Source organism: Hakea prostrata, chromosome 1 (genome assembly GCF_041222555.1).
Source record: "Hakea prostrata isolate BN-2017 chromosome 1, UWA_Hpros_2, whole genome shotgun sequence".
Taxonomy (NCBI): Eukaryota; Viridiplantae; Streptophyta; class Magnoliopsida; order Proteales; family Proteaceae; genus Hakea; species Hakea prostrata.
Genome location: NC_142600.1, coordinates 70,045,394 through 70,060,996, shown reverse-complemented (window position 1 = coordinate 70,060,996; position 15,603 = coordinate 70,045,394). Strand labels below are relative to the sequence as shown.

The following is a 15,603-nucleotide window of genomic DNA, read 5'->3' as shown; positions in this document are numbered from 1 at the left end:
AAAATGTCTTTCTTAAACAACTTACCCTAGGTCTCCCTATCATATGTAAATTAATCGAACGGGAGTATATATATATTTGGAATTGAGGTTTATTCAGGTCAGCTTATGCAGATCTTGATATTATTCTCAGATCGACAAGGCTTCACCCTGGTCCCAAGGTAGATTTTAGAAACTGTGAAGATATAAAGAACAAAGAAAATGTTTCTTCATGGAATCTTAAGATGGTGGGATCACTTGTATGTAACCTTTAATGTCTAGAACACTAGTTGATTAATCTTTCAGATTATGTGGACATATCCTCCTGTCAACATCTATGCATCTTAGAAATTTCGAGACAAATGGATTTAACCACTGACACTAGTATAAAGCATTCATAAACTACTTAAAAGCTAAGTGTAGCATCTTTGCATAGTAAAAAAAAAGATGTAGTTTCCTTTTACCTAGTGTAAAAATATATCCTTTTACCATGAGTGATTACTACAGTGGAGAAGGATAACATTGACCAGGTCTAAAGGAGGAGATTCTACGTGTGGACGAAAACTCTCCACCGTAACAGTTTACCAAAAAAAAAAGAGAAAATTGCACTGGCACCCCAAAATGAAAGCCTTAGAACACTGACATCTTACGTATGTTTAAAAAACACAGAGACCCCAAAATTGAATTTTCATTGGATATATTTGTTCAATTTGTCATTGAAAACCGTTTAAACATTATTTATTATACAGATATTTTTGGAATTGAAAGAAAATAAACATTGATTTAACTGTTTTCAGACATATTAGTGTAAAAATATATATAATCACTAACAGACATATCGAACCTTCTAAACCAACCGGAAACTATTAAAGACCCAAGAACTAATCTCAAAGATTATCAGAAACATAAGAAATAATTCTAGTCTTCTTCAGAGACCATTAAAAAGTTAGTTCTTATTTGTTTAAAAAAACAAAAACATTAAAAAGTTAGATTTAACATCCAGTGGGAATAAGACACCTACCACACTAAAACTAGGGTCAACAACTAATCTCATTCATTAATATACTTTAACTAATTGATGAGTAGTGTCAAAATAGAATCATTTGAGCCAATGGGACTTAAATTGAATTCTTATTACAATCATAATATTTAGTCTTTCACTAGTCCCTACCAACCCTATTTATTTTGAATTTTGCTTGAGCTGATTTTAATTTCGAATTTTAGTGTTAGGATTTGCCGACAACAATGCTCCCCCTTTGAGAATGTAATCAAGGTGTGCACAAACTGCCTGGATGAACCTCAGATACCAAAAAAAAAAAAAAAAGGAAGAAGAAGACACGATTTTTGTCCTCTGGATACGTTTGTAATCGTGAGATCGGTTTTATTTTCACTAAAATCACTTAAAGTTCAAATTATGTCACGAGATTTACAGTGTTTTTTTTTTTTGGGTTCAGAGATTTAGAGTGTTTTAACTATTGCTGATTTGATTATGTGATATTCAAATTATTGCAAGAGAGAACAATTGGAACATGTCTGATTGACTTAGAATAGCATGCAAATATTACTTAGGTTCTCCTAATCAAAGTAAGGGATTTGGGTCTTTTTGATTGATTTTACATGTTTGTTTGAGGTGAAGAAACAACGCAACTGAGGACTTTTGTAATTGAAGGGTTGGTAACACCTATAAACCCTATGGACCCAACCATATTGTTCAAACTTAGAGCTTTGAGAATGTTTTTATTCTGGCATTCTGCCTTTGTTTTTTTGCTAACCACTGTATGTGCCCTTAGTTTAGGGGAATGTGATGTCTATATCCTAATAACTGGGCAGCATCAATGGGGTTGTAGGATGGAAAATCGTAAATTGTTCCGACATATCACCCCTGGGACGAGGGAAGCGATCGATGACTGGACAAACTTTCTTCGAACTCATGGATCCCACACCTCACAGGTTGAGCCACGGTACCCCAACCTATGTTATCGCATATCGTATAGGAGGGATGGATAGGCTATATAGCAATGGAAGTGTAGGGTAGTGTTGTGCCAATTTGTGCCAAGTAGGGAAACTCAGTTCCAAATTGGTGATCAAACATGTTAGGGTTAGACCAAGGGGCTCGACCTCGGGAAAGTACTTAAGCTCGAGGACTTAACAGACGAGACTTCATGACTAGGACCTCGAGAAGAAGGCGGTTTCAAGCCACTGTCCTGAGAATGCACTTGTTCCCAATTCAGGAACTCGGGATGTGAAGGCCAATCAAGTGATATTTCTATCCCAAAGAAGCCTTAGAGCCATACTTGACAGAAGATATGTTGACCTGTCTCCACATCCTTTTCAGGTGGAGCACCCGCCAAATTGTCGGTCATACATGGCATAACCTATTACATCAAACCGCCACTACCATACCTATGGCAGCCTTTGACAAGTTATAATGGTCAACCCTCACATCCGACGTGTCGGCTAAGAAAGAGATATACATCAGCTAGATGATGCAACAACTCCGAAGAGTCAAGTTCAACTATAAATACCACTAATCTACCTCAGTTAATGGTAACCCTTTAATTTCGGCTGGCTTCACCTGTTGCTAAAGGCGGGCATGCAACACTCCGAATCAATCTAAGGTCTTTCTCTTCTTTCATTTACTCCCACTTTATTATGACTAGCTATTCAACTTGGATATTATAAAACCACCCACATCACGTGGTAGTGTTGTTCTTGAATATGACTTGTTCTTCAAAGGTAGTTAGCTACTTGACCACCAACATTTGCCTACACTCACCTTTCTCTTTTGTGAACAGGTCTTGGGTGATTTCTTCAAAGTTCGACCAAGATTCACTCGAGGAATCAAATTTGGACACAACAGGTAAGTACCATATAGGGACTAGGAGGGATATGTAAGTGGATCAAAACAAAGAGAAGTGGTGAAGGGCTTGAGGAGCATGGGTGGTAAAGAGATAGACATGGTGGGTGCTAACCATACATGGTACATTTTGGTGGTGTCATTATTTTGTATAGTCTTTTCTCATTTGTTTGTTATACTTAGGTTAATAGTATTAAGTGTATACTTCAAAAAGAGCAAATGGTTATATGGGCATGTCTAACATAGATATACAGATTTACTAGTAAGAAAGAGTGATCTGATTTACTTCAATCGAATCAAAATAACTAATAATAAATCTAAAAAAAGCTTAAGCTTTTCAGTTTTTGCTACTTAAAAAAATGATTATATCTAAACTTACTTTTAATTAATATTTATAAAGTGAGAGATGACTAAATTATAAAATGTTGCTAACAGACAAAAAGGAAGGGTGACTGATTAGAAAATTCACTACCAAACACAATGCAAATAATGGAAATATAATAAAAAAAGAATCTCGTATTAATAGTTTCTTATTTGATTAAAATAATTCTAACATTATCAGACTATTGTCTCATCGAATGAAAGCAACTTCATTTAATTAATTAATTAATTTTGCTTAAAAGACTCCAAATAAGTAGATCCAATTCCAACCCATTTAATTTGATATTTATAGTTCATCATTATTCACATATATATACCTTCACATGTTTACTCACTCATTCCACCAATACAACACCATGGCTTGTCTCTAATAATAAATTATTAGTTTTTGAAGAATTTCAGGTATTTGTTTTTTTCTCTTTGGGGTTATTATTATGTGCTTGTTTAGCCAATTTCCAAAGGTAGAGATATGATTTCTTATTTTAATGACCATCCACAAATCAAATGATCAAAACTACTCTCCCTAGATATGATTCAAATTTTGAATTCCACCCTAGATCTAATGATGATTTATATTTTCTTACAGTCTTATTTGAGTGACATTTTCTTTCCTCCCAAATCTTGTAGATCTATCAACATCATTTGGCCTAGTGTATAGGGCTCTCCTCCTTTGATGGTATGGTAAAAATTAAACACAGACGAAGGCTCGCTCGAAGATCTTCGAGTTTCATTAAAAATGATGCAGCACAACCGATGGTGCTACATAGGAAATTCCTAGGTATATAAACAAACTTTGAAGCAGACCTCACAGAATTAGCGAGGGGTGGAATTAGAAAAAGAGAGACAATTAGAGATTATAGTTCGAAAGTAACTCATTAGCGTGTTACTCTTGATCAATGGTTCGTATTGCAAAAGTGAGTAGGGTTGAAAGTGTACTCGAACTTTATATGCTGAAAGATAACGTATCACGTTCGTAAAGTGGAGATAATTGTGGATTTCTTAGCAAATAGTGTAGCGAAAAGGCAATCCCCAGTACTTATTTCTTATGGGAAAACATCCTCTGCTGTGAGAATCGTACACAACACTGCACTGTTATGCCAAATCACAGACTAGAAAAGCAAAGATAAGGCTATATTGAATTTTTCAAATTTGAAATCAAGCTTTAAATCTCAGTCTGTGATTTAGCATAAAAGTGCCTTGCTGTGCACAACAAAGGATTTTTTTTTTTCCATTTCTTATGGGCTACCCTTAGTAGATTCGAAAAGAGATCCTATGGGTTTGCCTCGATTTAGATTTGATTGAGAAGTATTTGTTCTTCTTATACTTTTGTAGGAGAGAGTCTCTCATGGTTATTGGTGTATTTTTTTGTTTAGTAATCTTGTATTTTAAAAAAAAATTCTTAATACAAATTATCTTTTACCGACAAAGATTAAATAGTGAGTAAAGCCATAATCAGGTGAGGTAATACTTACAAGGTACCTTCGTCACCTCTAAGAATTCCATTTTCTTTCTCTTTAATTCCTTGGCAACCAAACGGAGCTGGATGATTTAAAATGTTTTGACAGTCGAATGATCCATAACAATAAAAAAGATAAAATAGAAAAATCTAGCATGGTTTGCTTTAGGGTCAGGTGTCATTGTTCTACCCAACCATAACTTTTTAAAAGGTTGTACGTGACTCAATTAGGGGTTTTAGATCACTTTCCATGAGGGTAAAAACAATGTGTTCCTCCGATAGTTATCAACTACATAATAGCGGGTGGGGCCCATGTGAGATTTCTTGAAATTCTCGTTTCTCATTATTTTTTTAATATTCATAGATAGCTCTTGTCACTATTATCTAGCTAAAAAACGTGAGGAGAACACATTGCTCTCATCTGACGGAGAGGTGATCCGGACTCCTCAATTACGAGGGATGAGTATAATTTAAATATTTGTGGATGTACTTCTAGCATAATGGTGGTAGCTTCGAGTGTGGATCATCTCTCCTGACGGGGAACACTTTGAATTGTGCTACCCCGAAGGCGTTACAACCACAAATTATGTGCGGACCCACAAGTTAAAAATAATAAAACATTTAAAAGAAATAAACCCCATCACCGTAACCCTGTGAGTCCCCCTATAATTTGTGGTCAACTGCCGTTGAGGAAGACGATCCGGACTCGGTAGCTTCCCATGTAGAGACAGTTTGACCAAAGATGTTTTAAGCAATGGGCAGAGCTATATTATATTGGGGTCAAGGGGTCATTTTTTAAAATTTCAGTTTTTTCCTTCTATTTTTTTAAAATTTTCTCTATAATCCACTTTCTATATGTGGAATATCACCACTTGCCCTTCCTCTCTCTTTCCATATGTGAAATATCAATATTTAAAAGCCTTCGATTGGAGAAAGGAAATTCATTGTGTTCTATGTAAATATCGGTACTTGATTCCTTCTAATGTAAAATCTTGGCTTCACCCCAGTCTCAAATTTGAACATCCTTTCTTCCACACCTTCTTCCCCATACCATCTCTGCTTATGGGGGTAGACAGACAGTCTTGTTTCTTGCTCCTCCTTTTGAAGAAAACTTCAACGAGGAAAGCAACTCATGCAGCCATATTACTTTGTTTGTCTTTCTTGTTCTTATAAACTAATCTCTTGATTGAATCTCCGCATCTCTCGCAGATCCAACTAAAAGAAAGCTCTGATTGGCTCACCCCACCATTAAGAGATTGAATTCAAAATTTTCTTTTAAAAAAATGTCAAATGAAATGTGCAAAGGAAAGAAAAGAGTTAAAATTGGAGAATGGAAAATGGCACATGTTAAGGTATTGGAATTTGGGAATTAGAAATCTCTTCAGGTGTTTGGCAATTCACAACTCCCCAAGTCAAAAGGGTTTCTCTCAGGCCACCATCTCATCATGATCATGATCATCATTTTCATGGACTTGATTCACTGGACCACAACACAAAACGATACTCCCCTTTTAACTCTACTCTAATATTGTAATATACATGTATTAATTTACACTTATAATTATGATTTTAATATTTATATACGTAGGTATTATACAAGTATTTAATGGCATAATCACAAAACGACAACAATAAACAGCTGTTTTATCTTTATTTTTTTATAAGAAAAATTATTATAAAAAAATTACTTGGAGACCTGACCTGGTTTCATTGTTCTCTACTATTTGTCGTTTTGTGTTGCTAATAGTAAATTAGATCTTGGGCTTTTATTTTTCGTATGGACTTTGGACCAATGAGAGAGCTGGGAGAGGCATCAGTATCGACACCCATTTATTCAATCAAAATCAAACCCATATAAGGTTAGGTACTTAGTTTTCCCATTTCAGTCCCTTCGGTTTCGAATTTAAGCGTTTTCCTTTATGGGCTGTTTGTTATTGCAAATGTTCTGGTTGTGTAAAATTGGTATTTCAATGTTTAACCACACGTCCAAGTTCAAGACGGCTACCATTAGCGAAGGACTTAATTCTGCTATCTTTTGACCAGAATCCGTTACACCTAACTGGGCTTGGGTGGTGGGCCTATCTCTGGTGTTGTTTGGACTGGACTCTATTCCCCATGTTATATAGCATTCTCAAACCAAGCCCACCTGGTCTGAAGACTGTAAGTAGGACATGACCTCTTTCCAGAAGACATCGATCATAGCCCATATCAAATAGTCTCACATGAGTGTGGAAATTTTAAAATAATCGCCAAAAAATCGCCCACCGTGGGGCTCGAACCCACGACCACAAGGTTAAGAGCCTTGCGCTCTACCAACTGAGCTAGACGGGCAGTTGTTATTGTATTTATAATTATTATGGTAATTATAAATTGATTGAAATTTTGTTACGAAGATAAAATAAAATTGAAAGTGTACAAACTTGTGTATACAGAAATAATTGGAGATGCGGGGTATCGATCCCCGTACCTCTCGCATGCTAAGCGAGCGCTCTACCATCTGAGCTACATCCCCTTGCATGACATATAAGCTTTGATCTTAATATTCAAACCCTAGATCTAATTATGCACAATTAATATTTGTCACCCATTGACTGACTACATCACAAGTTATAGGTGGATGGTAATTGTTCTTCTTGACTACTAAACATTCTATCTCATAATCATAATTTATGTCAAGTCTTATTACTATTCTATAAAATTTCCTTCTAACTTAGCCCAACTTGCATCTATTACATAAAACTCCTGATGCATTCTCTACTTCATCTTGTAAATCTAATTCAGTTGGAAACGTATCATCACCATTTTTGTTGATGGTTGACTCAAAATATCTAAAACAAACCTTGTAGTAGCTCTCGTTCCTCTAGTTTTATCACCTTATTGCCTCCCATGATTTGACTGAAGTTATATCTCGATTCTAACAATCACTCTTACTTCCTTTCATCATTTCATCTATCAAAACAATATCATCTACCAAAAACTTACTCCAAGGGGTTGTCTAGTTTTGTCATCCATGATAAGCAAACAAATACAAGTTAAAGATGATCCATGGTACTACCCAATTGTAATTGAGAAGCATTACTTGTCAAGATAGATCCTTGGGTCACCTGGAGTTTTGACAATCATCATTACATGATATGCATAGAAGTTTAAACATTATCATTCATAGAAATTTAGGGTACTACAAGTCTACAACATGATTCAACACTGTAATTACAGACAAGATAAAAACTTTCCAGTAGCCTTTGTCACAACACTGGACCAACAGCTATTAATCCTCCCACCTAAACTAATGGAAACAAGAGAAACAACTCACAAATTACCTATCTACATCCACAACCAATCTTAAGTATGGCAGATGATACTTAGACCCCTCTATTCAGATATTGGAGTCAGTCAACTGGGAAGAATGAGGCCGGAGAAAATCCATGCCCTGATGAGAACCACAATAATTGATGGCGCAGATGAAAGTCTTTCCGCGCTTGGTCTGGTAACTTCATGGCTGATGGGCGGGTAGTGTTCCTGCACCTACTCCAATTTATACTCTTGTACGTTGCCATTTATCTGCGTCTCCTTTGACCGATCAATGATGAAAAGAAATTGTTAGAATGACCTGAGCAATACAGTCCTTGGAGAACAGCCCAGGGTGAGCAGACTGATACGTTAAACTTTCAAATGCAGTACATCATGCTAGGAATAGTCTTCCTCATCCAAACTAAACCAATGAATTAGGTTTAACCACCATGAACTACACATAGACTACGGCGTAACTAGCGCACAGGGCACCTACCACTGGAGGGGCTGGCAAGGATCACAATGTATGGAGCCTTACCCCTGTTTTAACAAACAGGCTGTTCCCAAACTTGACCTGTGACCTCTTTGTTACAATGGAGCATCCTTTACTGTTGCAATTAAAACCTCCCATAAAACAAGTGCACCTGATTTGTTGAATGTGCCAGACCCTAGCTTTCTTTCACACTGTTTCCTTTTGCTTTGTCTCTCACAGCAGAGGTATGTGTGTGAGTGTGTGTGTATGTAAAACTGAGTGTCTTAGTTGAAATGGGAATTTTTTTGGCTGATTCAGTTCAAAATTTTCACCTAGCAGGCCTATGAGCAGCATTTTGAATATGATATCTTCACCATTCAAAGGTGCACGCAGTTTTGTTTTCCATACATATTTACAAATTGGTTGGATCAATGGGTGGAAGACAGATCCAACCAATTTGCATAGCTTTGAAATATGCTTTCATTTTGTTTTCCTTACATATACACCCCCCCCTAAAAACCTGCATAGAAAAATGCATGACTATCTGATGTAAAAAAATTGAAATGGAAGGGTTCAGGTTTACCTGTCCAAGGTGCTTCTGATGAAACTGATACCCCTGGTAAGAGATATTTAAGGAGCACCGGTCATTAACACTCTTTCAAATTCAACATAGAACTGTCGTTAAGCTTGAAATTTTCTTATTGACTAACCTTACTAGTTCCATAGATGTAGTCACAGTAAGTGAACACTGAAGCAAAGTTGCTTTGACTTTGACCCCCAACATAATGATGGTAATCATGGTAATCTGAACCTCCGTAGAAGGGGATATACTTTGTGGGATTCCAAGGGAAGTCATACCTGCATCAAGAGCCGGCTTGATCACATGAAGACATTAATTTCTTAGTGAAATAAGCCGAGATGAAGGCAACAAGAAGTAAACCAAAAAAGAGGCAGGTGAAGACCAAGTTACAGGTGATGGAATCTATAGACCATCATTATGGTTTTAGTGTTTGGGGGCTTCTGGTGTGAGTCTCTAATACCCAGTGTAAAGCCCATGGGGGAAGGGATGGGATTTAAACTTTACATGGGCACAAGACCAGAAAAAGGCCTTCGGCCGACTCAATAGTCAACCCCTCTGTACCAACAAATAAGCTACACATGTATGTCTCCTTAATTTTTCATGTTATTTTTGAGAACACTACTAATTTGTTATACAAAAGTACATTAACCATTCACCAGCTCTCGATAGTAAATAATTTAACATAGATTTAATGTCCCAGACAAGAGTTGGAACTTTCAAACTTCTCCCATTAAATTAAGCAAAGCTTTTAAACTGAGGTGATTCTTTGTAAATAATAAGAAAATCAATGCCCAATTACCCATCAGCAAAGGAGCTGATCAGTTCCATCAACGAACACCAACCACCTCCCCCCCCCCCCCCCCAAAAAAAAAAAAAAAAAAAAAAAAAAAAAAGAAAAGAAAGAAAAAAAAGCAAGCAACAATGTAGCCTTTGATTGATACAATAAAGCCAAAGTTTGGGCCTGACCTGATGGTGCGAATTGAAACCTAAAATTTAGGGAAGTTAAGAGAGTTTAGGAGTCAATGATCAAAGGGGGGGGGGGGTTAGAGGGGGAGTTAAGAGCTGCTTTTTGGACCAAGTGAAGGTCTAGAAGAGTAGATGTTTTTCTTAGAAGGAAGGGATTTACTTATGGACAGAAGGTATGAAACAATTGCTGCAGGTTTTAGGTTAATTTAGTTTCAGGTTCTATCGAGGTTGGCGTTTAGAGGAGAAGATGGCTAATGGTGGGGATTAAATAGGGCTGCTTGAAGGGAATATGTGGGTGAAAGCAGTGGCTAAATATGATAAGTAACTCTTCTGGAATAAGGATTCAGTAGATGGAATGCAACATCTTCAATAAGGGAAGGTGAACACAGAAACAATTAGCTAGAAAAGAAGCTATATAAGTGATTAGCAACTGCTATAGCCATTAGCCCAAATGGGATAAGAACGAGACGACTTTGGCATGATTATTCAGACGAGTAGATGCAGATATGAAAAGAGGCTGGTGTTGGGAACATAAATGCCACCTAATCTGTGGGTGGTGAATGCCAGAAGAAATTAGTCAAAGCCAGTATTCGGGGTGGTGGTTCTGCTTTGACTAGGCTTAACCCGGACCAATATCAGGTCCATTTCCTTGTCAGAAATAGACCGTCCATTTCCTTGTAGATGTGTGCCATGTGTCCCAACATCACATCAAATGGATGAAATCCATTTAACATCTACAAGGAAATGGATGGTCCATTTCTGACAAGGAAATGGACCTGATAAATTTCCGGCTTAACCCCATCTTGTTTGGATCCTCACTTATGAACTTGCCCAATACACCTGCCTCTTGTGACTGAAAACAAAGGGCAACCTTGACTGAAGCAAATTGCCTTAGCGGAAAATTGTAATGCTAGCAATATGTCTCTCTCCCTTTACTCTTCAAAGTGACCTCTGTTTCTTCCGATGAAACTTTGAAATCTCAAGAATTCTCTTCAAGAGCAGATAGCAGGGGCGCAAGTAGTTTAAGAAAATGGATTAGAAGGATTAACATGATGCAAATCAGCAACCCTATTGCTGTTAAGAAGAAAAAGAGATTTGAGTTTGAGATTTGTGGATGGCATGCAGGAAATAGTAGTGGCACAAGGTTTGAGTTTGAGTTTTTATTTTTCTTTTCTCATACATTTTATTTCTCCTATTGGTAAAGGGACAATATTCAGAACAATCCCAAAATAAGTTTTAAAATGACACCTAAGAAAAGGTAGAGGACGATCTTTCAGTGAAGAAAACAAAAAAGATGATTGTGTCAAAGAACAGCATTAGCCAACCTCATTTATTTCGGATAAAGCTTGTGGTGGTGTTGTCAAAGAACGGCGTTCTCAGAATGGAACCGTTAGCAAACAGGCCCTTAAATGCTAAAGATGATACTGCTGACTGTGGTGCTAGGCAACATAGCATTAGCATTTAGCACAAGCTCCACTTGGATCTCAACTGCTCAAGGAATACAATGGAAAGTAGGTCCTATGGCTGGCTGTGTGCCTTCAACTATTTTTGACTGGTTTACCTTGACAGGAGAGCGGTAAACTGAAGCTGGACCATACCAGGTTGCATGGGCCAGAAAAAGAACAGAGTTGAACCAATGAAGACTTGTGCCAACAAACAAAAGAGTCAACTTCTAGGGAAGAGATGAAGAATCATTTACTTACTTGAAGGAGAAATATTTAGATTTACCTTTCATAGAGGTTACATGACCAACTCAACACTATTCTCCAAGATATTCTCTCCTTAGAAAAGTATGGACAAGGTGTCTGACCTATGGTGCACATACACAGAATGTTGGGAAGCTAAGAAGCATCAAAGGAGATGAGCATGTCAAGATAGATGAGTAGCAAAACTTTCAAAGGAGAAGAGCATATCAACAACCTGTCATATCTCAATTTTGGCCAAGATCCATGTCGAGGCCATGTAGCTGATTTTTTCCTGATTTCTTGAGCGATAGTCTTTCAGTTTCATATTTCATTTCTCATTTTTTTCATCTCACTTCATCAGTTTTATGAGAGGTTTTTTAACCGCTATTAAAATTAAAACCAAGGACCTTTTTGTTTATGAAATAAAATATGCTGGGGAAGGATTCCTTCTAACTGTGCAGCTCTGTTAATGGGAATCGGCCTAAAAATGAAAAGCAAAAAGGACAAAAAACGGCAAGGAATAAGGAAAGCATGTGGTTGGAAACCATTAATTGTGATGGCTTTGAAAAATATTAAAGCAAAACCCAAATCCATTAAACTCCATGAGAAATTAAGTTGGAACACTCTATGATGTATTTTGGCACCTTAATTTTTGGTTGAACTGACAAGAACACACTACAAGTCCAAACAAAAAGCAAATAATAAACTTCTTCAGCTAGCAATCAACTCTGCTAACGTATACAAATCAAACATAAAACAATTTAAAGCTACTTCTCTTTACAATTTGCCTATATGTCAAAGATTCTCAAATATCCAGAATCATTTTAGTAAATTAATGGAAATAATTCATAATAAAAAAATAAAAATAAAAATAAAAAACTGAAAGAAATATTTTTAAGGAAAAATAATATACCAAATTCCACTACCTACAACTGAGTGAGACTTTTTAATTAATTAACCCAAAGCAAACCCCCCCCCCCCCCCCCCACAAAACCCCCCAACTACAGTCACACATCCAAAAACAGAACACGATAGAATACAGAAAAACAAATTGTGACTCTGTGACTCTGTTGAAGAACTAGATGAATCATTTGGCTTCCGCAACCTAAAATATAAGATACTTGATCTCAAAACCAGTATCGAGCATCAACATGATTTCTTCAAATATAGTTCAAACATGGAAGAAAAAAGAGAAGAGAAGAGCTAGAAACAGTACCCACTGTGCGTATCAATAGCCTCCATCTGCCTCAGAGCCATCCACAACCAAAATGTAATCATGTGTCCGGGAACCATTGCCGGGCCACAAAACGAAGGAATGCCAAGGACCAAAATCTCAGCCCAATGAGCGTAAGGAGCAGCGTAACCAACTGGAGCAGAAAACTCATGATGGACGCGGTGAATTTTCTCGTATCCCCATTTACAGTGTAGCAAGCGATGGATCCAGTAATTTCCAAAATCCTCAATAATAATATAGACTAACAGCTGCAAAACAATTTCCCAAACTGATGGCAAAGGCAAACTCGTTCGGATTCCAACTATCTGCAACACCAACAACAAAACAAAAGCAAAAAAGCAGCCAGAAACTTTAGTGACAATAAAATCTTGTGTCAAGTCCAGAAACATGCAATTTTGACACAGAACAATAATGCAACACCTTTATTATCGGGTAGGAGACGAGTTGCAGAGGACCGACGACAAGTATGAACATCCGCATGACTTGTTTGTAGCATCTAACCATGTCGGAAAAAGAAACCCTTACTTTGGGCTGAATTTTGTACTTGTCGAAGTTCTTTGATCGATTAAGCTCCATGAAAGCCAATGGCAGAGGAACCAAAGAGAAAATGCAGCACAAGAAGACAATGTTGTGACAGTAGAGGTAGTAATCGGACTTCTGGGCGGAGTAATTGAACCATAGCCTCTCCGCGAATGTAAGCTCTCTGCCGAGAGCTACCTCTGCTTCTTGTAAAGTAAAAAAAGGCAGCATTTTTGAATTGGTTTGTCCTTCAGCTCCAACCCCAGGGAAGGAGACTAATTCACTAAAACAGTGAGATGACACTGAGAGAGTGAACGATCTATTAGGGTTTTGCTTGAGAGGTGGACGACACGGGGATGATTTGAGGGTCGAGACACAAATAAATAGACGATTCTCTGAAACTGAAACAGGTGGTGTGCAGCGTCGCCCGTTGTAATGCAAAGACAGGAACCACCGCTTGGGTTTGTTTCAGGTGTTATTAGTTATTACTTTATAAGCTTACGCTTTTCTCGTTTGTTTCTTTCCAATCTTGAATGGGTATATTGGACGTGTGTGGCTTGTGCGGTTTCAATTCGGTGCGGTTTTTTTTTTTTTTTTTTTTTTTTTTTTAACAAAGGGGCCTTTTATATATAGAGAAATTGGGGTTGGGATAATTACATATGCCGCCGGTAAGGATTGAAATCACAATCTCTCCACTGAGAGGTAAGTTCTCAACCACTGCACTATCCTTCCATTGGCAATTCAGTGCGGCTCTTTGTTGCCTACTGACCGAGATTTCGATCTCGACCGTCTATTTCGCATTTTAACGACTTCTAAAACAGACGGATAAAACAAGATTCGATGTCAACCGTTGGTAATAGATGTTGTGCATTTAAACCCCAAGGGGTGGCTCAGTTGGCAAAGCCCAACGTTTCCACATCGGAGGTCAGAGTTCAAATCCCCTCGAGACTAGGGGCAAAGCCCCGCCTATATTAATGATATAAAAAGCGCCTTGAGGATGTAGTTGTGGTGCGTGCAAGCTGACCCGGATGAACCTCTTTCCAAAAAAAAAAGATGTTAGTGCATTTAATGTGTAGTATTCAAGTTCAACACAGACTTGTGAGCCGGGCTACTCCATTGTTCATGGAAAATCCATAGGCTGTGATAGTCATTTCATACCTTTTATGTTGAGATGTTTTTCTTTTTGGTGTGGGACCCACGTTAGAGTGTTAACAAAATAATTTGGTGGTGAGACTCTTTAGTGGGTTTTAATTTTACATGGCCCCTGACACCAAATACGTGGTGGAGAAGTGCCAAGGAAAGAGTATGTGCTCCCTTTGATTGAGAGGTAATCCAATCTTGCTTCCATAGGGGAGGGGGTAATTTATAGCTTGAGGAGATTTGAACTCCCAACTCCATGCTTATAAGGTGTCCCTGATGAGCAACTCCTTGCGATTGCAACAAGAATGTCTGGTGCCTCGCACACTAAGAGCCACTAATTGAACACTCATTAGGAGACTCTCTCCAAGTAGAAGAGCCAAATACAAGAAGGATAAGAGCGTGAATAATATATTAGAGCTAGATTGTTTTTAGGTAGTACTGCTTATGTTGCGATAGATGCCATCAAGGGCCTCAACCCAAGAGTGCTACACGTTGGCAATTGAAAGAATCAAAAGAAGAGTGTTTTTTCATGGACCCCACTTAAGTCAGGTTAAAATTGTTAACTGTTCACTTAAGTGGGAAACCTTTCAAATTATTCACACTTGCATTTTGTAAAGATATCAAGTTACCGATAGTTAACTTTTCTATTAGCTTTGAAATTGAAATGACCATTTTGGTCATGGTGGTGAAGGGGAATATAAGAAGTCTTTTATTACCAAACTATCCTTTAATTTTTTAAATTTACAAAAAACCCCTACCAAAGTTTTGAGATTTTTTTTTTTGGTAAAAAGATATTTTATTAGAAAAAAGAACTACCGAGGAAACCACCCAGTTGGCAACACACTACACAACCAGGGATCGGATAACGGCCAAACTGTCTTACTCGGAATAGACAGAGCCTTCCTAGCTAGGGAATCTGCCAAACCATTGGCATCTTGACAAACATGAAAGAAATTACAAGAAGCACAAGTGGAGGATAGGAGTAATGAATCCTCCAAAATACCCTCAACCTCACTAGGAATATTTCCACTCTGCGTAATTAAAAA

The 15,603-nt window shown here is 37.5% G+C and overlaps 1 protein-coding gene and 2 non-coding genes across 4 annotated transcripts; all 3 read right to left on the bottom strand.

Moving 5' to 3' along the window:
• Positions 1–6,928: 6,928 nt before the first annotated feature.
• Positions 6,929–7,001, bottom strand: TRNAK-CUU (transfer RNA lysine (anticodon CUU)). The gene has a single exon. It is a non-coding gene; the product is annotated as a tRNA-Lys (tRNA).
• A 108-nt stretch (positions 7,002–7,109) lies between these two features.
• Positions 7,110–7,182, bottom strand: TRNAA-AGC (transfer RNA alanine (anticodon AGC)). Its single transcript has one exon. It is a non-coding gene; the product is annotated as a tRNA-Ala (tRNA).
• A 400-nt stretch (positions 7,183–7,582) lies between these two features.
• Positions 7,583–13,900, bottom strand: LOC149029674 (methylsterol monooxygenase 1-1-like). 2 transcript variants are annotated; one of them, XM_089142005.1, is made up of 5 exons: positions 13,319–13,900; positions 12,881–13,203; positions 9,144–9,291; positions 9,017–9,049; positions 7,583–8,231 (listed from the first exon to the last, which is right to left on the bottom strand). In XM_089142005.1, the coding sequence occupies exons 1-5, from the start codon at positions 13,646–13,648 to the stop codon at positions 8,196–8,198; spliced, it is 870 nt and encodes a 289-aa protein (XP_088998131.1). In that variant the 5' UTR covers positions 13,649–13,900; the 3' UTR covers positions 7,583–8,195. The 2 variants fall into 2 exon arrangements, with proteins under 2 accessions (XP_088998131.1, XP_088998130.1); XM_089142004.1 differs by having other exon boundaries at positions 7,586–8,240.
• Positions 13,901–15,603: the final 1,703 nt, after the last annotated feature.